The sequence below is a fragment of the Empidonax traillii genome, unplaced genomic scaffold (assembly GCF_003031625.1).
Source record: "Empidonax traillii isolate 1590-97213 ecotype Southwest subspecies unplaced genomic scaffold, ASM303162v1 scaffold870:size258474, whole genome shotgun sequence".
Taxonomy (NCBI): Eukaryota; Metazoa; Chordata; class Aves; order Passeriformes; family Tyrannidae; genus Empidonax; species Empidonax traillii.
The window spans coordinates 149559-172909 of record NW_020956063.1 but is presented as its reverse complement, the minus strand read 5'-3'; the positions used below and the strand labels follow the sequence as shown (position 1 = coordinate 172909).

General features: G+C 45.4%; 1 protein-coding gene across 1 annotated transcript in view; it reads left to right on the top strand.

The window, feature by feature from the left end:
* The window catches only part of LOC114067151 (ubiquitin-conjugating enzyme E2 R2), a 110370-nt gene that overhangs the window by 63315 nt on the left and 23704 nt on the right, over positions 1-23351 (top strand). Inside the window, exon 2 of the mRNA XM_027902417.1 lies at positions 12641-12727. Coding sequence (XP_027758218.1) covers positions 12641-12727 — 87 coding nt within the window. The remainder of the gene's footprint in view (positions 1-12640; positions 12728-23351) is intronic.

The following is a 23351-nucleotide window of genomic DNA, read 5'->3' as shown; positions in this document are numbered from 1 at the left end:
GTAAATGCATTTTCGGTTTCTCCAATACACCCAGGAGGGTGTCGCCCTGATGCAGCAATGACCAGTGATCCAACAGCGACCCCTGCTGACCAGCACAAAGTACTGCAGGATCTGCATCTCTGGTGATCCAACAGTGCCCCCTGTTGACTGTGGTTAGAATTGCACCAAAGGGCACAAACTGGACTGTTTACCTTTGTTTATTGGTTTGTTTTGAAGGGGATTATTTGTGGGTATAGGAGTATTGTTTACTTGTTCTCTTTCATTGTTTCTGCCAATACACATATATCTTTTAATAAAGGGCTGTTATTTTTTTCCCTTTTTCCACACCTTTTTTCCCCTCAATTGTAACCTCTTAATTTTGGATTTACAATTGCTTAGAGGGAGGAGTTTGGGTCTTCGTCATAACTCATCCTCAGTAAAACACTTGTGTCTAATTTAAACTAAGTCTGTTTGTAGTATTACATGGAAAACCATATCCTATCACTGATATGGGAAATCAAACTGACCAAATGCCGCTAAAAAGCGGAGAAAATTATAAAAAATTATTTGCTGTCTCTTTCTTGGGTATTATCCTCCCCATACAGGTATCTTTACCAGTAGCCTTTTCTTCCTATGCACTCTCTGATGCATGATTTCAAACCTGGAGACTGTGTCTACATTTGAGCTTGAGAAGGACCCCATTTGGTACTTTTTATTAACAATCTACACAATCGACTATCCTCAAGGACTATCGTTATTGCTTTTGTGTATTAGTGATATTGTTACCTATAGTTATAGTGATAATCTATAAAAAAATAATTTGCTTAAGCCTAGAAATAATAATGACAAATGTTATAAGGAAAGTAAAAATATTACATTAAGTACAAAGTACATCCTTAGGTTTTGCTGAAGTATGGGAGTGGCTTACGTCTTGGTTTCCAGACTCGAGGAGTTGGTTTAGGAGAATAATAGGACTAATTGCCATAATGGTACTAACTGCTGTTGAAGCCAAAGAGGAATTTTACTTAAACTTTGTGATAACCTTTAGTCATTAACATAGTAAAATACCCGCCCATTTGCTGTAATTGCTCCTTACTCACATAAACCTTTTTGTGTTTGCATAGAACATGCTTGATAAAATACTTGTTTACTGTATCTTTAAATGGAGATGAAGGAAACTACAGCCAATGGCTATAGCTTTAGATTGTGATGTATAGGGGAAGTATTGATCTTTTATTGTTTCAAGTGTATAAAAGTGGGTAGCTGGCATACTGAGTGTGTGCTGGCTTTGTGGATTCACCACCCAGCACCCATCTCTGTGCAGACATCAAATAAGTAACCTTGTGTGGGTTGTCTTCTTTCACGTGGGGTAGAACCCATATTTAGAACAACAACTTGAACTTTGTAACACATTGAAAAATAATGTTGGATTAAGCAGATGTTTAGTGTAAGAGATAGTTGTCTGCCTGGTGTAATGCAGCTGTTAAATATATATTTGCAGGAGCTAGTACCATAGCAGATTTGGGCTGGCAACTGCTGCTTTTGTCCCCCAGCCAAGACAAGTACTTTGCAGCATGAGAAGTAGCAGCTTAATGCAAGGAGGACCCAGGAAACTCCAGACCTGTCAGCCTGACCTCAGTGCCTGACAAGGTTATGCAGCAGATCATCCTAAGTGCAATCACACAACACCTACAGGATGGACAAGGAAGCAGACCCAGACAGCACAGGTTTAGGAAGGGCAGGTCCTGTCTGACCAACCTGATCTCCTTTTATGATCAGGTGACTCATCTGGTGGATGAGGGGAAGGCTGTGGATGTGGTCTATCTGGACTTCAGCAAAGCCTTTGACACCATCTCCCACAGCATACTCCTGAAAAAGCTGCAACCCAAGGCTTGGACAGGGGCACTCTGTGCTGGCTTAGGAACTGGCTAGAGGGCAGGACCCAGAGAGTGCTGGTGAATGGCACTGCATCCAGTTGGCGGCCGGTCACTAGTGGTGTCTCCCAGGGATCAGTGTTGGGCCCAGTTCTGTTTAATATCTTGATGGATTATCTGGATGAGGGGATAGAGTGTACCATTAGCAAATTTGCAGATGACACTAAGTTGGGGGGGTGTCCATCTGCTGGAAGGCAGGAGGGCTCTGCAGAGGGACCAGGACAGACTGGAGAGTTGGGTTGATTCCAGCGGGATGAGGTTCAACAAGGCCAAGTGCCGGCTGCTGTACTTTGGCCACAACAACCCCCAGCAGCCCCATGGGCTGGGGACAGAGTGGCTGGAGAGTAGCCAGGCAGAAAGGGACCTGGGAGTCTGGACTGACAGGAAGCTGAACATGAACCAGAGTGTGCCCAGGTGGCCAAGAAGGCCAATGGCATCTGGGCCTGTATCAGGAAGAGTGTGGACAGTGGGACCAGGGAAGTGATTCTGCCCCTGTACTCAGCACTGGTGAGGCCACCCCTCAAGTACTGTGTCCAGCTCTGGGCCCCTCAGTTCAGGAAGGACATGGAGGGGCTGGAGCGGGTCCAGAGAAGAGCAACGAGGCTGGTAAAGGGACTTGAGCACAAATGCTGTGAGGAGAGGCTGAGGGAGCTGGAGTTGTTTAGCCTGGAGAAGAGGAGGCTCAGGGGAGACCTCATCACTCTCTACAACTCCCTGACAGGAAGATTGTAGCCAGATGGGGGTTGTTCTCTGCTCCCAGGAACCAGCAGTAGGACAAGACGGCACAGACTTAAGCTCTGTCAGGGGAAGTTTAGGTTGGATATTAGGAAGAAATTCTTTACAGAGAGAGTAATCAGCCATTGGAATGGGCTGCCCAGGGAGGTGGTGGATTCTCTGTCCCTGGAGGTGTTTAAGGTGAGACCGGATGTGGCATCACTGCCCTGGTCTGGGAACCACAGCAGAGTTGGATCAAGGGTTGGACTTGATGACCTCGGAGGTCTTTTCCAGCCTAGTTGATTCTATGATTATAATGCTCCGTGGGCCTCAGTGATGTGCCTCTGTGTTTTGATTTTTGATTTAAGGTGGGTGTTTGTGTTTTGAAGTAATTAAATTAGTTAAACATATCATTTGTACTGGCCAAAGCTCTAATTGAGACTCTTAACAGTTCAATAATATTGTGCAATTTAGGGTTTTGTCTTGTTTTGTGCCATGGTCTAGTTGACAAGGTGGTTTTGGATCATAGGTTGGACTCGATGATCTCAGAGGTCTTTTCCAACCTAGTTGATTCTGTGATTTTCACCTTTTGTGCCTCCAATTCTCAAGTCCATCCCTGGAGTAGGAAGTGGCGGGGGGAGCAAGCGAGTGGCATCTGATTCCCTTGAGAGATGGCCCAGTCAACAGGAATGTGAATTTATGAAATCATAGGAGCTTGAATGCAAACCAGCTTAACAGGGTTGTAGTGAATCCCTCCCTTATCATTCAGCTCAACTCTGGCTTCATGTCTATTGTTAGTCCTGATTTCAGATCTAAGGAATAGAAATAGTAATATGTGGGTGAACACCCTATCTTTAATGGTGTAATTGTAACTTTGACTTTCATATTGCAGGCTTATTGCTTTAGTTGGGGTTGAGTGATTTAACAACAGTCTCAACTTTATGAACATAGCTACATAGACAGTCTTGGCCAGTAGCCAAGCCCCACGCAGCCACTCACTCACTCACATACCAGTGGCATGGGGGAGAGAATCGGAAGGGTAAAAACAAGAAAACTCATGGGTTGAGATAAAGGCAGTTTAATAAGGAAAGCAAAACAAGGATTTAATTCACTACTTCCCATGGGCAGGCAGGTGCTCAGCCATCTCCAGGAGAGCGGGGCCCAATTACATGTAATGGTAACTTTTGAAGACAAATGGTATCATTCCAAATGTCCTCCCCTTCCTCCTTCTTCCCCCAGCTTATATACTGAGCATGATGTCATATGGTCTGGAATATCCCTTTGGTCACTTGGGGTCAGCTGACCCAGCTATGTCCCTTCCCAACTTCTTGTTCAGACTACTCACTGGCAAGGTATTGTGAGAAGCAGAAAAGGCCTTGACACTGTGCAAGCCCTGATCAGCAATAACAAAGACATCTCTATACTATCAATGCTGTGTTCAGCACAAATCCAAAACATACTAACCCATACTATCCACTGTGAAGAAAATTAACTCTATCCCTGCCAAAACCAGCATAACAGAGAAATATTTAATAACAACTTGCTGCTCAAAGAAGTTTTGGTAAAAGAAAAAACCCAAATTATACCAGAGGAGTCTTCCATTGGAAGTGACAGCTTTTAGTACTGCCCCAGATAACTAAATTAGGAAGTGTGTACAAGATATGATTTAGTGTGAAACAAGAATGGGCTCCTGCCTGTCAAACCAGTCTCTGATTGTGTAAGTTAACTTTGCTTCTTGACTAAATCACCAGGTTAGTGCTCAGCTCTGACACAAGAAATTACTTTGGTCCTAAGTCATAATAACTGGAGCTGAAATAGCAATGTTGGTCCTCCATTCATTTTTACTTTGTCAAATAGTCAACAACACAGTGTGGCTAGCTATAATGCTGCTTTGCAGGTTCTGAAGCTGCACGATATCAGGGCACTTTGAACCTACCTCACTGATGTGAGAAACAGGCTAGTACTTACTGAATATGTTTTCTGGCACATAGTATTTAATATTGAATGCACTAATCCAGGCTTTATGTGGAAGAGGAGAATCCATTAGATGAATTGCATAAATGCTTGATGCACTCAAAGCAGTAAAGGGAATTTTATGGGATTAGATATTAACACTTAACCTAGTAGTGGCCTGTAGTTCCTGTTCTTGTTGAATTTCTTGCATATTAAATGTGTGGTGTAGTTTAGCAGCATGTTGTCAGAAGCCATCATTAGGCGTGCAGCTACAGGAAGTGATGATGTGCATAGCAAGAAGCCTGGTTATGCCTGTTACAAAGAAAGATGAGGAGGCCTTGTGCTGTCTGCAAGCGCTGTAACTCTTACTGGAGCAGAGTGGGTGATCTGTAGGAGACCTTGGTGGTACTTGCACATATAGTCAGTAGGATCTTGTCTGTGGACTAGCTGTAGCAGATCATTACAAAAAAAAGCACAAAATACTTTAAAACCTCAAATGCTTCCTTCTTACCTGAACTTAAATATAGTTTTCAAAGGATGCTCAGTTTCACTGATGCTACATTTTCATAGGGCTTGCATTAAGCTAGTGATATTTTAAAATGATATTTATATTTAACTGGTGCTTCCAAAAATGCTGAGCAGCTGCAGTTTTTGTTGGCAGCTGTAAAAGCTGCTGGTGTTCCTGATTTCCCCAAATCAGGTCAGTTGTGATGTTGGTGGCTTTCCAGGATATGTGTGCTCTACTCCCTGTGGCCTCTCTGCAGTGGGCAGATAGGATGGATTTACTATTCCTACTCTTGCTGCTCGTGGATGTAGGTTTTGTTAGCTTGAGAAGAGTAGAAGAAATCGGTGTTTAACTATAGAAGTGTTATATACAGCTAGGCTGGAATAAGTGCTGAATTTCCAAACAACTGAAGCTAGGAGGGAGTCCTGCCTGCATTATTGCTCCCTGCTGAGAGGGAGATGATATTAATATGTAAGTGTCAAGTCACTGTAGTAGTTATTCATAGTGACTGAATCAGGACTTAATTAGGTGGTTGGTAGAAACATTTAGGTTTGTATTTTCAGTCAAATAGCATGGTATCTAGTAAGACTTTTATTTTTCTGACATATATAGATTTCACTATGGCTTTTCCCTATCCAAATAGAAGAAAAATAACAAACCTGAAGTGCAGGCACTAATGAGGATGCCAGGGAGTAAGGCAGTAAAATAGGAAACACAGTGACTGTGCTAGTAGCAATATTCTTGAAATACGCCTCATGGTGTAACTTAAAAGTTGAAGTTCTTGTGCAATAGCTGTAAATGCCTATAAAGGGCTGAATCTTCTGCCTGGATGGTCTATTGAGTATAATATCAGGAGAATTTATTCTTTTTCTAGGGACTATAAGGATGACTAGTTATAAACTGGGGAAGGGGGGAATGGGTTGATGACTGTCATCTCTACCTCCCTGGCTATTATGTTCAGTGGTGTCAAAGAGCTATGGTGAGCAGGCAGCTAAAATCAGGACACTGAAATAAGATTTCTTCAGTTTAAGCTCAGCTAGAGGAGTCAAACATATGGTGAATGCAGTAATGGTTGGGTACTTGTAGGTGGGGGACTGAGTTGCATGTTTAGTCCTCCTAAATTAGTTTGTCTGGCTGTAGCTGACCTAACAACAAGCTGCCCTAAAACTCTGCCTCTCTCTAGTACCTAGCAGCCTGGCTGAATTAAGCTCAGATAGCTGATTTGCCTTACAACAGTGAAACTGTAGGCTGTAAACCTTTCTGTGAGCTACTGCTTTATTTAAAAAAAAATAAGTTTATTGCCCAATTTGGTCTTTTTGTCTCAACATAGAATTGGGCTTTATGGTGAAAAAAAATTGCCTGTAATCATGGCTGCTGCATCTTTTTTTTTTTTTTTTTTGATTGCCTAGAAGCTATACCTGTGTAGAAGACACATAGGTGTCGTCAGGTTCTGCCAAGAAAATTTGTAGTTAGCTCAACCCTGAGTTTTGTTGGTTTTTGCATTTTTTATCTCAGTCCTTAGGTTGTTTTATTATGTCTTAGATCTCATGAAACTGCACATAAGCACAGGAATGGGCTTCCCTGGGAAAACCCCAGTGGTCTGGAGGAATCTGTAGCTTACACAATGCAAGCACTTCAGCTGAAGTGAATGTGTTCTGCCCTGGGTAAATCTCTGCTCTGCTCCCAGTGCAGTGTGGCATGTAGAGCCAGGCATGTCCTTGCTGCCGTAGGTGCTCTCTTCTGTGGTGGTGTGGTGACAATAGGCATTAATTTGCTGCTCTTGGAGCCATGCCATTGGTGTAACTGACCTTAAACTGCAGGCTAGGATTGTGTGGATCATAAATCTTTTGGTTGTGAGCGTGCTATGGCAAATGACTGTGAAGTGAGGACTCAGTGCTGCTGTAACATACCCACATACAGTCAGTATCATGAGCAGGCATGTACAGAAAGCCATGTGAGCTGCTGAATTTGTTTTATAAAGGTGATCAGAAAAACCTTTTTCTGGCTAGCTGGCACTCTGGCCTCATAAAATTTGGGTTGCAAGGCAAAAGCATACACCAACCTAAGTAAAATGGTAACCAGGTCCTCAATGGTTCTTTAATCCATTCTGTTTGCCTGCTTCTGTTTCTGGAAATAAAACTTCCTATAGCTTGTCCTACTGAACAAGGTCAGTACCCTGCATCCCAGTTGCATGGTTAGGTGCTTAAGTGGAAGAGGGTGACCCAGGATTTTGCTCTCATTGTATGTGACCTATCTTTGGGGTCTTTTTTTGTATTGTAAGTTGCGTGTGAGACTAGTTGTAGTGCAGGTGCCAGGAGATGCTTCTCTGGAAATGCCACATTAGACTGGTGGGACTTTCTTGGAGGGTTGAGCAGTGCCAAGGGTAGGATCTGTGCTCCACAGTGCAGAAAGTGGTGTGTTAGTCCTCCTTTGAGGGGAACATTTTTGGCATTAACCAGTCCAGATTCGGCTTTCTTTCCTACTGGCTGGCTTTTCTGACTGCTGTGAATGTCAGGATGGCACAGAGAAACTAATATTCAGTTCTGGGATTTCTGCAGTCTTCCCACAACTAACTTATAGCCCCCACCCCCCCATCCCCCCGCTACTAAAACCCATGACATTCTCCTGCCCCACAGATGGCTACTGACCTCAGAGGCACTGGAAGGTAACGTTTATGTCATTGACCATTAATATTTGGTTCATCAAGTTATGCTGATTTATTAAACAAACAGATGGTATTCAGACTTTGGAAATGCTTGTGGCAAGAAATTAAGTAACTTTCAGGAACACAGGTAGATGGACCAGTTTAACTAGCACAAAAAAGGCAAAAAAAACCCAACCCTTTGGATTCCTGCCTGGGCTTGGCCACTCCTTGGGAACCGACTCAGGTGAGAGAGGGGTGGGACAGGCTCATTATCTGGTGCTACAGAGGGCTATATAAACGTCTCCAAGGAACACGGTGAACAGGGGTGTGGCATGTCAGTTTGCACAGGTAGGGAGAACAGACAGGGAGGGCACAGCCACCTCCTAGGTCTCTCAGGTGAGCTGCTGCTTTTTTTTTTTTTCCCCTCACATTTCAACTAAAGCCAGTAATGGTTTCGAAAAAAATGAAAGCCATCACTACTTTTACCACTAGGAGTGTGTTGACACAGACAGAACCCTCCAAGAAGGATGCAGCCATTCAGGTCTCTGGCTGCGCAGACTTTTTGACCCTGGCAGCAGTGCCAGAGGGCATTGTGAGAGGCACCTGTGTGCGATGTGAGCAGGTGAATGATTTGCTGTGCATGCTAGCAGAGCTCAAGGAAGAGGTAGAGAGGCTGAGAAGCATTAGGGAAAGTGAAAAGGAAATAGACTGGTGGAGTCGCACCCTTTTGACCCCCAAGGAAGTCCAGCAGGAGACAGTGACACTCTGCCCCTCCTGCCATCAGGCAGATGGAGCAAACCGAGTAGATGGGGCGGAATGGAAACAGGTCCCTGTCTGGAGAGGTAAAAGAACACCCTCTCGACCCCCATCACCTCCCTGGGTGCCCTTGAACAACAGATATGAGGCCCTAGACTCGGAAAGTCAAGTAGAGGTCAGGCAAGAGGAAGATCTGTCTGCAAGTTGCACCCTGTCTACCACACAGGTTACAACTACAGCTATAAGAAAAAAAAGAAGGGTAGTTGTAGTAGGTGACTCCCCTTTGAGGGGAACTGAGAGCCCTATATGTCAACCAGACCCATACCACAGGGAGGTATGCTACCTTCCCAGAGGGTGAGGGACATTGGTAGGAGACTTCCTGAGCTAATTCGGACCTCAGACTGCTATCCACTGTTGGTAATCCAGACTGGCAGTGATGATATTAATAGAAGAAGTGCCAGGCCAATCAAAAAGGATTTCAAGGCACTGGGTAGATCAGTTCATGGGACAGGCACACAGGTAGTATTTGCCTCAGTTCCTGTACTTGCTGGGATGAATGAGGAGATGAATGAGGAAAAGAGTAGGAAAGCCTACCTTATCAATAGGTGGCTAAAGGATTCGTGCCACTGTCAAAATTTTGGTTTTTTTGACCATGGGGCAAATTCCATAGTACCAAGTCTTCTTAAATCAGATAAGCTTTATGTATCTAGGAAGGGCAAAAGGACTGTAGCCCATAAGTTAGCGGGGCTCATCAGGAGGGCTTTAAACTAGGTTTGAAGGGGAAGGGGTTGAAACCAGGCTCTCCAAAGAGAAGCCCAGAGATGAAAAGCCTGAGTTGAGTAAAATCAGCAGCCCAGCTGGAGTGCACATACACTAATGCACGCAGCATGGGCAACAAACAGGAGGAGCTGGAAGCCATCGTGCAGCAGGAAAACTATGACATAGTTGCCATCACAGAAACATGGTGGGATGACTCGCATGACTGGAGTGCTGCCATGGATGGCTACAAGCTCTTCAGAAAGGATAGGTAGGGTAGGAGAGGTGGAGAGGTGGCTCTATATGTTAGAGAGTCTCTTGACTCTGTAGAACTTGAGGTAACCAACGATAAGGTTGAGTGCCTGTGGACCAGAATCAGGGGGAAGGCCAACAAGGTTGACATCCTAATGGGAGTCTGTTATAGACCACCCAACCAGGATGATGAAAGGGATGAATTATTCTACAAGCAGCTGGCAGATGTCTCAAAATTGCCAACCCTTGTTCTTGTGGGCGACTTCAACCTGCCGGATATCTGCTGGGAACTCAACATGGCAGAGGAGAGGCAGTCTAAAAGATTCCTAGAGCGTATAGAGGATAATTTCCTGCTCCAGCTGGTAAATGAACCTACCAGGGGTGGGACCCCACTAGACCTGTTGTTTACAAACAGAGAGGGGCTGGTGGGAGATGTAGCAGTCGGAGGCCATCTGGGGCACAGTGACCATGAAAAAATAGAGTTTTCAATACTCAGGGATACAAGGAAGGCCACCAATAAAACCTCTACACTGGACATCCGGAGGGCAGATTTTGGCCTGTTCAGAAGACTGGTCCAGACTTTTCCTCTGGGAAAAAACCCTTGAAAACAAGGGGGTACAGGAGGGATGGACGTGTTTCAAGAAGGAAGTCTTGAGTGCACAGGAACAGGCTGTACCAGTGTGCCAAAAGGCAAGCCAGAGGGGTAGACGACCAGCTTGGTTGAATGGGGAGATTGTGAAGGAAATCAGAGATAAAAAGAGAGCTTACAGACTATGGAAAATAGGACTGGTTACTCAGGATGAGTTTAGGAATATAACTAGGTCATGCAGAAAGAAAATTGGAGAGACAAAAGCCCAATTTGAAATCAATTTGGCTATTCTGTTAGGGATAACAAAAAGTGTTTCTATAAATATATTACTAACAAAAGGAGGGGCAAGGAAAACCTCCATTCATTGTTGGACTGGGGGGGGAACATAGTTAACAGGGATGAGGAGAAGGCTGAGGTACTTACCTGCTTTGCCTCAGTATTCACCAGTAGGACAGGTGGCCCTCAGGACAACTGGCCTCTGGAGCTGGTAGACAGGGACAGGAAGCTGAATAGCCCCTCTGTGTTCCAGGAGGAAATAGTCAGTGACTTACTGAGCTACCTGGATCCACACAAGTCCATGGGACCAGATGGGATCCATCCTAGGGCGATGGGGGAGCTGGCAGAAGAGCTTGCCAAGCCGCCCTCCATCATTTACCAACAGTCCTGGCTCACTGGGGAGGTCCCAGAGGATTGGAAGTTGGCAAATGTCACGCTGATCTACAAAAAGGGCTGCAAGGAGGACCTGGGAAACTACAGGCCTTTCAGCCTGACCTCAGTTCCTGGCAAGGTTATGGAGCAAATCATCCTAGGTGCAATCATACAGCGCCTACAGGATGGACAAGGGATCAGACCCAGCCAGCACGGGTTTAGGAGGGCAGGTCCTGTTTGACCAACCTGATCTCCTTTGATGATCAGGTGACCCGCATGGTGGATGAGGGGAAGGCTGTGGATGTAGTCTATCTGGACTTCAGCAAAGCCTTTGACACTCTCTCATAATATACTCCTGGAAAAGGTGGTAGCCCACGGCTTAGACAGATGCACTCTGTGCTGGGTTAAGAGCTGGTTGGATGGCCAGGCCCAGAGAGTGCTGGTGAACAGGGCTGCATCCAGCTGGCATCTGGTCACCAGTGGTGTCCCCCAGGGATCAGTGCTGGACCCAGTCCTGTTTAACATCTTTATCGATGATTTAGGTGAGGGGATTGAGTCCATCATTAGCAAATTTGCAGTCAACACCAAGTTTGGAGAGAGTGTCGACCTGCTGGAAGGCAGAGGGACCTGGATAGGCTGGAGAGTTGGGCTGATTCCAATGGGATGAAGTTCAACAAGGCCAAGTGCTGGGTGCTGCACTTTGGTCACAACAACCCCCAGCAGCCCCACGGGCTGGGGACAGAGTGGCTGGAGAGCAGCCAGGCAGAAAGGGATCTGGGAGTTTGGATTGACAGGAGGCTGAACATGAGCCAGCAGTTTGTCCAGATGGCCAAGGCCAATGGCATCCTGGCCTGCATCAAGAACAGTGTGACCAGCAGGACCAGGGAAGTGATCCTGCCCCTGTACTCAGCACTGGTGAGGCCACACCTTGAGTACTGTGTTCAGTTCTGGACCCCTCAGTTCAGGAAAGACATTGAGGTGCTGGAGCAGGTCCAGAGAAGAGCAACGAGGCCGGTAAAGGGACTTGAGCACAAGTGCTGTGAGGAGAAGCTGAGGGAGCTGGGGTTGTTAAGACTGGAGAAGAGGAGGCTCAGGAGTGACTCCATCACTCTCTACAGCTACCTGAGAGGAGGTTGTAGCCAGATGGGAGTCAGTCTCTTCTCCCAGGCAATCAGCAGTAGGACAAGAGGGCACAGGCTTAAGGTCTGCCAGGGGAGGTTTAGGTTGGATATTAGAAAGAAGTTCTTTACAGAGAGGGTAATCAGGCATTGGAATGGCCTGCCCAGAGAGGTGGTGGATTCACCGTCCCTGGAGGTTTTTAAGACGAGGCTGGATGTGGCACTGAGTGCCATGATCTAATAATCACAGTGGGGTTGGATCAAGGGTTGGACTTGATGATCTAGGAGGTCTCTTCCAACCCAGTTAATTCTATGGTTCTACGATCTCAATTGGGCGTGTATTTAATTTTTTTTTTCCCCACAGAGAAAGAGTAATTGAAAACCTTTGCACTGGCAAATGTAGAACAGGTCCTTTCACCTTAGTAGGTGTTTTTAGACTGCATCTGAACCTAGCAAGACAGCAATTATATCTTGAGTTCTAACTTCTCGAATCTGTTGAACAACAGTTCTTGGATAGTACTGATTGAATTAGGACTTGGTAAATGCCTTGTGGCTTGTTTTCTGAGTGTTACCAGCCCAGATAAGGCCTGGTGTTTAGTTTTCTTGTTCAGTTCGTGTTTTGCTCATAAGAAATTGTGTAGAGTTATACTGTGGGTCCACATGGGCACTGATATATATAAAAAAATATTTAATGGACTTAAAGGAAATTTTTTTTCAGTGTTTTCACTGCAATGGTTCTTGTTGATCTCTTTGTTCTGTTTCATAATTAAAATATTTTGCTTTATTTTCCAGGCTCACATTAAATTTCCTATTGACTATCCATATTCACCACCTACCTTCAGATTCCTGACCAAAATGTGGCACCCCAACATTTATGAGGTAAAGTGTTTCTTAAGCTAATTAATTTTTTTTCTCAGATATGTGAGAAAGTTTCCTATGTCTTTAAACTTCTGGAAGTATTGAAGGTACTAAACATCTCTAGCCATAGCTAAAGCGGTTAGCCGTTTGTGTTTAAATGTCAGCTTCATGGTTGCAGAGTTAAATCTAAATGTTGTAAGAAATGCTGTTTCTGTAGACAGGGATGGAACCTTTCTCACACCTGCAAGTGCAGCAAGCAGCTCCAGCTGAAGCATTATGTCATGAGTGTTGGCAGTTTTAGGGGATTCTTGGATCCCCTAAGCTGGTGTATGGGGTCTTCCTCTACTGTGATACTTAGACAACTAGTTGTTGTTTTTATGACTTTCAAGTACATTTTTAATTTGAGTATATCCTACAAAATTGTGTGATGAGACAAGAAATGTTGGGAAACAATTTCCTGCAGCAGTCAGCCTATGATGAAGGGGTTTGGATTTGGGGTACTCCAACTGCAGGAAGAACCAGAGCGGGAGTCCAGCTTCAGGAGGAGTCATGCACAGCCTGGTCACCTTGGGACCAGAGTGAACCTTTGAATGTAATGTCTACTAGTCAATTTGAAGTGGCCCTTAGTTCAGTGCATGTGTGAGTGATGCTCACAGTGTAACACTGGGCTATCAAGTCCATGATTGGGTCATGGTACAACTACGTAGCAGGTTCAGAAGAAGAATGATTTTATATAAATGTTTCTTAGAAAGTAGCACTCCCTAGCTTGAAAGCATTTTCTTCATGATGCTGAGCATGGGCTGCTTAGAGAGATTTAAGTGAAGTTGTCATGGATGAAAGCACTAGGGGAAAGCACTAAGGGAAATGCTACCATGAGGATATATCTGGTGCATCTCAGCATGGCGTGGTGTTCTGCTGATTGACTAGCTCAGGGGCTGATAGTGGCCCAGCTGTGTTAATATGGCAGTGCTCAGGCTAACCTCTGCTGCTGCTGGGGCATAGGATACATTGCCCTGCATCTGGTGTGAATGGACTATGTTGTGTTTCTTGCTGGACTTTCATCTGTCAAGTGACCTTTAAGGTTTATGCTGGCACATAGTTGAGTTGAGCTGTTATGTTAAAACTCATGTGAGAAGCAGCTTGAGACAGTTTAATAGTGCTGCTGCAAAGACTGTAAAAAGCAGCATTTCATTTCATATTTCATTTCATACAATTAGTTCAAAATTACAAAATTTCATGGCTGTATTTGAAAATTGAAGGCCTGCTTTGGCTCAAAACTCAATCTTTTAGCGGAGGCCAGTTAAATCCCTGCTGAACTTTTGGATATCCTAGCCAAGTGTGAGCCTACTAGGACTACTGCTTGAATAGTTTGAGGAGCTAAAGACCTTTCAAAATGTTCCATTTGGTGCAACTCTGTCACCTTATCACAGGTCTTCCTATGAGACGTTCTGCAGGCTTTCTTTGTGTCCACTTCAAACCAGGAATGTACATGGGGAAAGGCTCGCCCCTTGACTACAATGATCCCTAAAAAACCTTGTGCTGATCTCATCAAGCCCCATGACACCTTTACCCATCCAGACTCTTATGCAGTGCTGCCCTGCTTGAATTCCCAATCATGTAACATTGATTGTTGCAAGAGGGAAACTTCTCACATTCTTGCTTCCCTCTATATCTTTGTATGGCTGAATATCTGCTTGTCCACATGCTGCTGACCTGATCGTATGAGTAAATTCCCCTGAGTGCAATGATGGCCTCTCCTGGCTGCCATCTCCCAGAAGATGGTTAAAGGAGAAACTGGGTAAAATCATGGAAATTATGAATAAAACCAGAATAGGCTGTGAAATATAATCTAACATTAGTAAGGTTAACTTCACATTAAAAAGATATTAGGTTATACAAGTGTCGTGGTTTTGCTCTGGGTCAATTTGCTTACACTCCTCGCACAATTACTGTCAGTTGAGAGAAGGTTTATGCAGACAAAAGAGACTGAATTTTGGGGAAAATAATATGAATATTTATTATTAGCAAAATAAAAACTACTAAAGAACTATATCTACAATAATTCTACTTAAGTAAAAGTACTATGTATTTACAGAAATACTTCTCCCCCCTTTATATCAGTTTAAGGAGGACAAGCAGTCCTTTTCTCCATTTTTAGAGTTCTAGCTTTCTCTCTCCAGTAACTCTGCAGCACTTTCGTCGCAGCTGGAATTCTCTTTCCTTCTCTGTGTTGGCCTCCAGAGTTGGGCTTACCTTCCTCCTGGGCTAAGGTCGGAGGCTGGGGGGTTACCCAGGTTCTGAAGGATCTTCTTTCATGGACTTACAAGGGGACACTTGCCTACCATGGATCTTTTTTCACAGAGTTACAGAGGATAATGGCTTATAAGTCTACCCCTGTTCTCTATGGAGGTCCCTCTCCATGGGAGAACAGTCTTTGATAGACTTTTCCAGCATGGGTCTAGCATGGATCCTTCACTCGGATCCCAACATCCCACCTGGGCCGTCTTACTCCAGCGTGAGGTTCTCTCAAGGTCACAAATCTTCAGCACTAGTAGCATGGATCTCTCACTGAGATCCCAACATCTCACCTGAGCCGTTCTTACTCCAGCGTGAAGTTCTCTCAGGGTCACAAATCTCCAACAGGACTCTGCCTCACCTCAGTCCTTCTCATAAAGTCTCAATTCTCTGGTACATCCACAAGTTCCTCTGTGAGCCGCATGGGGGTCTCCTCACTCCAATAATCTTCTACAGGTAGTAGGGATTTATTTTTTCAGTCTTTTCCCTGTTGAAGGGAGAGAGTGAAAGGGGGAAGAAGTAGCCCCCCCTTTCTAATTTCTCTTTTCTCTCTTTCCTACTGTAGCTTTGGCCTTGAACATTTCGTTATCTCTTTGCTGAAATTCTTCTGCCGCAGTTTCTGTCTAAGCAGTTCGTTTTTTAAATTTTTTTTTTCTTCACTCTCTTACAGAAGAAAAGGGGGAGTTTCAGTGCTACACCTGCCCCTGGCCCAGGGTCGGGGAAGGAGGGGGCCTTGGCCCACTCGGGGCCCGTTGCTACCCCTCCTACATGACTGCTTAATTTCAACTGCGACACAAGCCTTCTCTTCCATTTTTCTTAAATATGTAATTAGCAAAGGCGTTACTGAGAGTTTTAATTGGTTTCTTGTTCGGAAATTCACCTAGACAAAACTATTCTCAGCCCCAGGGGTTGGCCGGCTGGGCAAAACCACGACAACAAGATTGTACAAGCCTGTTGGAATCCTAACAAGGCAGTTTCCTTTTTATGGCAAACTGTTCCAGCAACATAAGTAGTCGCTTGGGTATTCAGCAGCTCCAAATGCTATGTTGCTGTTTTTTGTTGTGTTCTTGACAAAACTTTTTCAAATGATGAGGGCTTGCTAATTAGCATATCTGGAATGGTTAGTGAGCTGCTGAAATATGCCTCCAGTGTTGAAGAAGGATCTCATTTGGCTATAAAAGAAATGTCCTTCAGGTGAACTGTTATCTGTAGCTGTGATCACTGGCTTGAGTTCAAAGGCACGGATGCTATCACAGTGCTACTTTGTGTCTTGGCTCCTGTGTGTTGAGCAGGGTTGGAGGATCCTCAGAATGTAGATGAGACCAGATGCATGGGGAAGTAGCAACCTGTGGTCTTGAACAGAACTGATCTGCAGCTTCTCTCTTGTTCCTATCATTAACCTGTCTTGGATCAGGGTGTGTCTTGGGTTAAAGACAATGTTGCCAGGGAGGTGGGACCTCAGATGAAACAGAAACCCCTCCCTGTTGGACTTATTGTAAATTTGAAAAAAAATTATGAGACTTATGAGCAAGGAGTAGAAATTAAATAAACAGTTTACTGAAAACCAGGGAACAAAACAGAACAAAAACAACACCCACACAATAACAGAGAAAAAAAGTCACCCAGAAATCACTCTCTTCACTTCTGCATTGCCGGGGAGACAACACAGTTCTGGCATGGTCACATGGCCCTGGTGGCAAGGTGGCTGCCATGTGGAAGCAGCAACGATGGTTGCAGGTGGCGGGAAAGTGGCAGGTCAGAGCCGCGAGCAGTTGCGGCAAACCAGGAGGCAGCAGCAGCAGCAGGAAGAACTTTGGTATGTGGTGCTGGTATCAGGCGCACAGTACCGTGTTTCTGACGGTCTGCAGCAGAGGGTGCAGAGCAGGCTCCACACGATGCAGCAAGTGTGGCTGTGCTCATCCCACACAAAGGAAACTTCCCAACCAGCAGCTGTTGTGGGGTGTGGGGACACCAAGGCTCCAGTGGTTGTGGCATTGACAGACAGGAGGGCTGCAGCCGGGTGGTAGCTGGGTGATTCCAGACTCGCGCATGGGAGGTGAATCAGATCAACAACTTTGGGCCGCAAGTCATGGCAGGAGCCACAGCGGCAAGTCAGTGTGGGGCTGCTGAACCCGCACAGGGGTTTCCCAAATCAATGCAGGCAGTGAGCATCACCAGCGAGAGAGAGAGCAAAGTCAGGAACAGCTCCCCTTTTATTCTTTCCAGTTCTCAGGGGGTCTCTGCCTAGGGGATCTTGCCCCCCCCCCCCCCGTCCGTGGGCGGTTGGTCCAGTCATCATCATTGCTAGGCTTCGCGAACGAAGATTTGAGAAGGGCTCTACCCACGCTTGCTACAAGCGCGCTGATGGTTAAAAAGGTCAATGCAAGATAGACAAGTCCGGTTGCAGAAGGCACAGCAGAAAGACTCCCCAGGTGATATAGATGAGACGCAATTCTTTCTGCGTTGTCTTTTCTCCTCGAGAGTAGTCCTACGTGTATTCTCAAAAACAGCAGCAGCGTTATAGATGGTGTGTCTCCAGGCCTCCCGATTGGAGGCCAGGGTAGACCAATGGTGGTGATCAATATGGTCAAGGCTGAGGGATTGTTTCAGGCAGCCCTTGTATCTCCTCTTCGGGCCTCCTCTCTTGCGGTAGCCAGTGGCAAGTTCTCCATATAGCATGATCTTAGGGAGGCGGTGGTCCTGCATCCTGGAGACATGCCCTGCCCAACGCAGCTGAGTTCTCAGCAGCATGGCCTCAATACTCGTGACTGCTGCCTGTTCAAGGACAGACGTGTCACATAGTCAGTCCAGTGGATGTTAAGGATTGTACGGAGGCAGCACTGATGGAAGCGTTCTAAGAGATGCAAGTGATGCTGGTAAATGACCCATGATTCAGATCCATATAAAAGAGTAGACAGTACAACGGCTCTGTAAACACTGATCTTAGTACTTTTCTTCAGGTGTTTGTTTTGCCACACTCTTTTATGGAGTTTACCAAAAGCACTGTATGCCTTTGCTAACCTGTTGTCTATTTCAGCATCAATCTTACCATCTGAGGAGATGATGCTCCCCAGGTAATTAAACTGGACTGATTTGAGTGCTGTTTCACCAATGGTGATATGGGGATGATGGAAGACTTCCTGAGGTGCAGGCTGATAGAAAACTTCTGTCTTCTTCAAGCTGACTTCCAGACCAAAAAGCTCAGCAGCCTCTGCAAAGCAGGATGTTAAATGCTGCAGAGCTACTTCTGTGTGGGCGATGAGGGCAGCATCATCAGCGTAAAGCAGCTCACGGACAAGATGGTTTAAGGTCTTAGTGTGGGCCTTCAGTCGCCTTAGGTTGAATAGGCTCCCATCGGTACGATATCGAATGTAGACACCATTTTCATCATCGAGGTCTGCCGTGGCCCTTTGGAGCATCATGCTGAAGAAGTGGTCCAGTACCACTGTGGCGAATGCCTTGCAGTGCTGTTGGCATGCGCCCCCTTATGGTGGCATAGGAAAATTCAAGAAGAAAATCTAAAACCCATGACAGGATGATAAGGGACAGTGTGGGGGCTGCCCATTAGTTGAGGCTATGCCACCTGAAGGTGTAAGGCTGCCTCTGAGAACTTGTAAGTCATCCCACAGCCGGGTGCAAGAGGCAGCAAGCCAGTGGGCCCTGGAGAGGCAAACATCTGCTGTCTGGCCTCAGGCCCCATCTGCACCTCCACCTTATCTGGCATTGGGACCCCATGATCCCCTGGAGTTAACTTCAGTGAAGACTATCAGCTGTGGTGGATACTGCTACAGCAGTCCTACAAAGTACTTGTGTCAGAGTGCTGTTGCTGATGAAGAATTGTTTTTATAGCCTTCTTAAACTGTTTATAAATGGTAGGTGCCATGGAGCTTTAAATCTATATTCAGTCCATAACACTGTGAGTAGATTGACACAGACTGACAAGTATGTAGCTGTATGGTTTCCATATGCTGCCAAAATAGTCTTCCTCTTGCATGCTGGAAGGGATTTACAGTGAAACTTTCAGAGAGCATCTCCTGCTTTTTCACCTGAAGAGCTAGCTGTGTCCTGAGGGAAATGTGTAAGACTGCCCCACACCATCTGTTCAACATCCTAGTGTCCTGGGAGAAGCATTGTTTTGATACCTGAGCTAGAAGAGTGTGCTAAGCCATTCAATTAAAAAATTCCTGGAACTGACTCTGCTACCACTGATGTGGTGGGTTGACCTTGGCTGCACACCAGGTGCCCACCAAGCTGCTCTACCATTCCCCCTTCTCAGTTGGAGAGGGGAAAGAGAACACAATGGGAAACAATTCACAGGTTAAGGCATTTTATTAAAGCAAAAGCAAAAGTTTGCACACATAGCAGTAGACAAAACACTGGTGTGTTATTAACATCTTTCCAGCTACCAATGCAAAGCACAGTAGTAGTTCTGTTATGGGGAAATTAACTCCATCTCAGTCAGACCAAATACAATGTCCACCCCTTATTCCATACCATTTGCATTGTTGCCTAAAAGATCGCGGAGAAAAAACTCCAGGCCAATTTAGTATAGGAGGTAAGAGAGCAGGTGCTTTAATGAGTCCATAGGCCTAGAGGAATACATACCATGTGCATGCTTAAGACAGGGGTTCTATGATTTATAATAAGGTCCATCTAAGCCAAATTTTTCCACCTCTCGGTTCTGCCCCATTCTGCCCCCTGACACACCTCTTCGGGAATTGAGTCGGGGGGAGTTTGGGACCCCTTCTTCCTCATCTTCATCTGCTTCGCAGCACGCATGGTCTTTGGAGTTCCTCCAAAGTTCTGGGCTTGAAGGTTTCTATGTCTGTGTGATATCTTCTGGTCCAGGCCTACAATTCTACCTTGAAAAGAAGACTAAACACAGTAATGGAATTTAGAGGGATTGATATGAAATGGGGTAATAGGGTTAGGTATGTGTAAACATTATGCTACAGGGTATGGGATAATACAGCTACATTAAAATCTACCTTCACTACACAACTACTTCTAAAATTTACAAAAATTAAAAAACACAAAAAGCTCTGAGGCATCAGTGTCATACCCACATAATCTGATACATATATATCCTAATTATTCCATTGTTTTTAATTCTCATTACTGAAATCCCTTCTTACCAACATTTACAACATAATCTACATTCTTAAACTATCTTAATAATAGAATCAACTAGGTTGGAAAAGACCTCTGAGATCATCAAGTCCAACCCTTGATCCAACCCCGCCATGGTTCCCAGACCATGGCACTGATGCCACATCCAGTCTCAAAAACCTCCAGGGACAGTGAATCCACCACTTCCCTGGGTAGCCCATTCCAATGGCTGATTACTCTCTCTGTAAAGAATTTCTTCCTAATATCCAACCTAAACTTCCCCTGGTGGAGCTTGAGATTGTGCTGTCTTGTCCTACTGCTGGTTCCTGGGAGAAGAGACCAACCCCCACCTGGCTACAACCTCCTGTCAGGGAGTTGTAGAGAGTGATGAGGTCTCCCCTGAGCCTCTTCTCCAGGCTCAACAACCCAGAGTTTATACCCAACATACAGATTTATACATTTTTATTAACTACTATCCCCCATCCTTTCACAGACAGGCATTATTTTCCCATTTCATGGGGTTCCTCCACCCCTCCAGATGTTCAAAAACAGGCCATGGCTTGAGCTCCATTCCATTAGGATGAGTACTCAGGACAGGGGAAGAAGCACAATCCATCCTTGGGCACACACACTGGCCTGAGTCATCTTTCCTAGTTACAGGACCAGTTTATCACTATGTGGGTATAACCAAACTGTGTTTTCTATACCCTCTATGTCATTTCTGATGGACTGTTAATAATGGATTGTTTACAGCAGCTGCCCAGGGCACACGTGACACCTCAGGCTATAATCTGGGTGTTAAAGAGCCCTGTGAGGAAGGGGAGTGTGTCTTTGTCTTCACATCAATGACTCAGCTGTGATAACTCCCCTCTGGGGAGGCATTAGCACCTTCACATCCAGCCTGAGGGATCATCTCTGATAATGGGCCATACTAGACTGGCACAACAGGCAGCTGCAAAGACCTAGACCATCAAAGATTCCAAAAATATCCCATGACTCACAGAGTTAAATCACCCTGCCCTGGGGAAGGTACTGGTACATTCCCACCTGAACCTGAGAATAAATAATCTTGGGGGTTTGGGATTTCTGGTACCACTGGTTGGATCCAGAAGAGGACCAGAACTTCAACAGGACTGCTACTGTCACTCTCGACAAGACTTTGATCGTTACTTCGACAGAACTGTGACCATCATCTGGACCAACAGGTTTTCCTTTCCTTTTACTTTGCCCCCAAGGGGGCCATGTGGTGTTCAACACAGGGGCCAATGAACACTGTTCTGTTGTTATCCCAGGGAGCTGGGTTATACATCTGGTTTTGTGGGTTAAAACCAGTTTTTCTCTGTATTGTTGCATCTATTGTAATTTATTTTTAGTAAATTGTAACTCTGACTTGTAGTCTCTCAAGTAGAGTTCATTTCTCCCACCGGTTTACTTTTAAACCAGTACATCGATTCACGCTCCTTGCTCCTCACAGAATTCACTCTGTTGGTTTATGTAATTCCTGCTACTTTACTTCCTGCAATATACAACTCACATCACAGACTCTTTTCCCCCCCAAGGTTAAATCTCCTTGAGGCACACACCAGGTCTCCCCATTCTTTTGCGTTACCCACAAGGTACACCCTGCTCCCTGAGCAGACAATCCCATGGATGGGTTTGCCATGGAAGGAGAAACCCACACTGGCTTCCACAGCCACTTCCCCACGTGTAGTATGGAGACCTTATCTCCTCCCACAGTATGTAGGGATTTTGTGTGGGCAAGACCAGGGCAGTTGGCAGATCCTCTGGTGTTAAACAGCCAAGTGGCTTCTGCTAAATTTTTATCCCAATGCTTCTATGTCCCATTGCCCAATGCTCTTACCATAGTCTTCAGCAGTCCGTTATATCTTTCAATCTTTCCAGAGGCTTGTGGGTGATGGCGAATGTGATACATCCACTCAATGATGTGTTTCTTTCCCCAGGAGTTTATGAGGTTGTTTTGAAAATGAGTCCCATTGTCTGATTCAATTTTCTCTGGGGTACCATGTCACCACAAAACGTGTCTCCCAAGTCTTAAGACGGTGTTTCAAGCAGTGGCCTGGTTTACAGGATATGTTTCCAGTCAGCCAGTTGTTGCCTCCACCATGATGAGTCTGTAGCTCTTGCCCTGGTGTGTTCGTGGCTATGGTCCAATGTAGTCAATTTGCCAGGCCTCCAAATATTGGAAACACAGACACTGCCCTTTGTTTCAGGGAGATTTTACTTGCATGGCTCGCTTGATTGCAGCACATGTTTCACATTCATGAATGACCTGTGTGATGGCCTCCATGGTCAGGTCCACCCCTTGATCATGACCCCATCTGTATGTCGCATCTCTTCCTAGATGTCCAGATGTTTCATGGGCCCATCAGGCTATAAATAGCTCATCCTTCAGCTCCCAGTCCAAGTCTACCTGGGCTATTCCAATCTTGGCAGCCTTATCCACCTGCTTATTGTTCTGATGTTCTTCAGTGGTGCGACTTTTGGGCATGTGAGCATCTACATGACATACCTTCAGTCATGTTTTTCACCTGTGCAGCGATGTCCTGCCACAACGCAGCAGCCCAGATGGGTTTGCCCTGCATTGCCAATTTGTCTTCTTCCACTGCTGTAGCCACACCCACAGGGCATTAGCCACCATCCAGGAGTCAGTATAGAGATATAGTACAGTTTGCTTTTTTCATTTGGCAGTCTTTAGGGCTATTTGGATGGTTTCCACTTCTGCAAATTGAATTGATTTGCCTTCTCCTTCAGTGGTCTCATTGACTCATCGTGTGGGACTCCACACAGCAGCTTTCTACCTCCAATTATTTCCTATCCCACAGCAAGATCCACCAGTAAAAAGAGTGTAGCCTCTTTCGTCTTATGATAACTCATTATATGGTGGTGCTTCTTGGGCACGAGTCATCTCCTCAGGCAATGCTCCAAAATCCCTGCCTTCTGGTTAGTCCATAATCTCTTTCAGGATTCCTGGGAAATTGGGTTTCCCCAGTCGAGCTTTTTGTGTGATCAAAGCTACCCACTTCATGTAGCACTGGTTGCGTGATGTGTTGAGGGGATGCTCCCTTTGAACATCCAGTGCAGCATGGGCAATCACAATGCCAAGAGGAGATATGTTTCTGTTCCAACAACTTCTGAGGCTGCTTGAACCCCCTCATAGGCTGCTAATATCTCCTTTTCACTAGGAGCTTAGTGGGCCTTCTGATCCTCCATAACCCAGGCT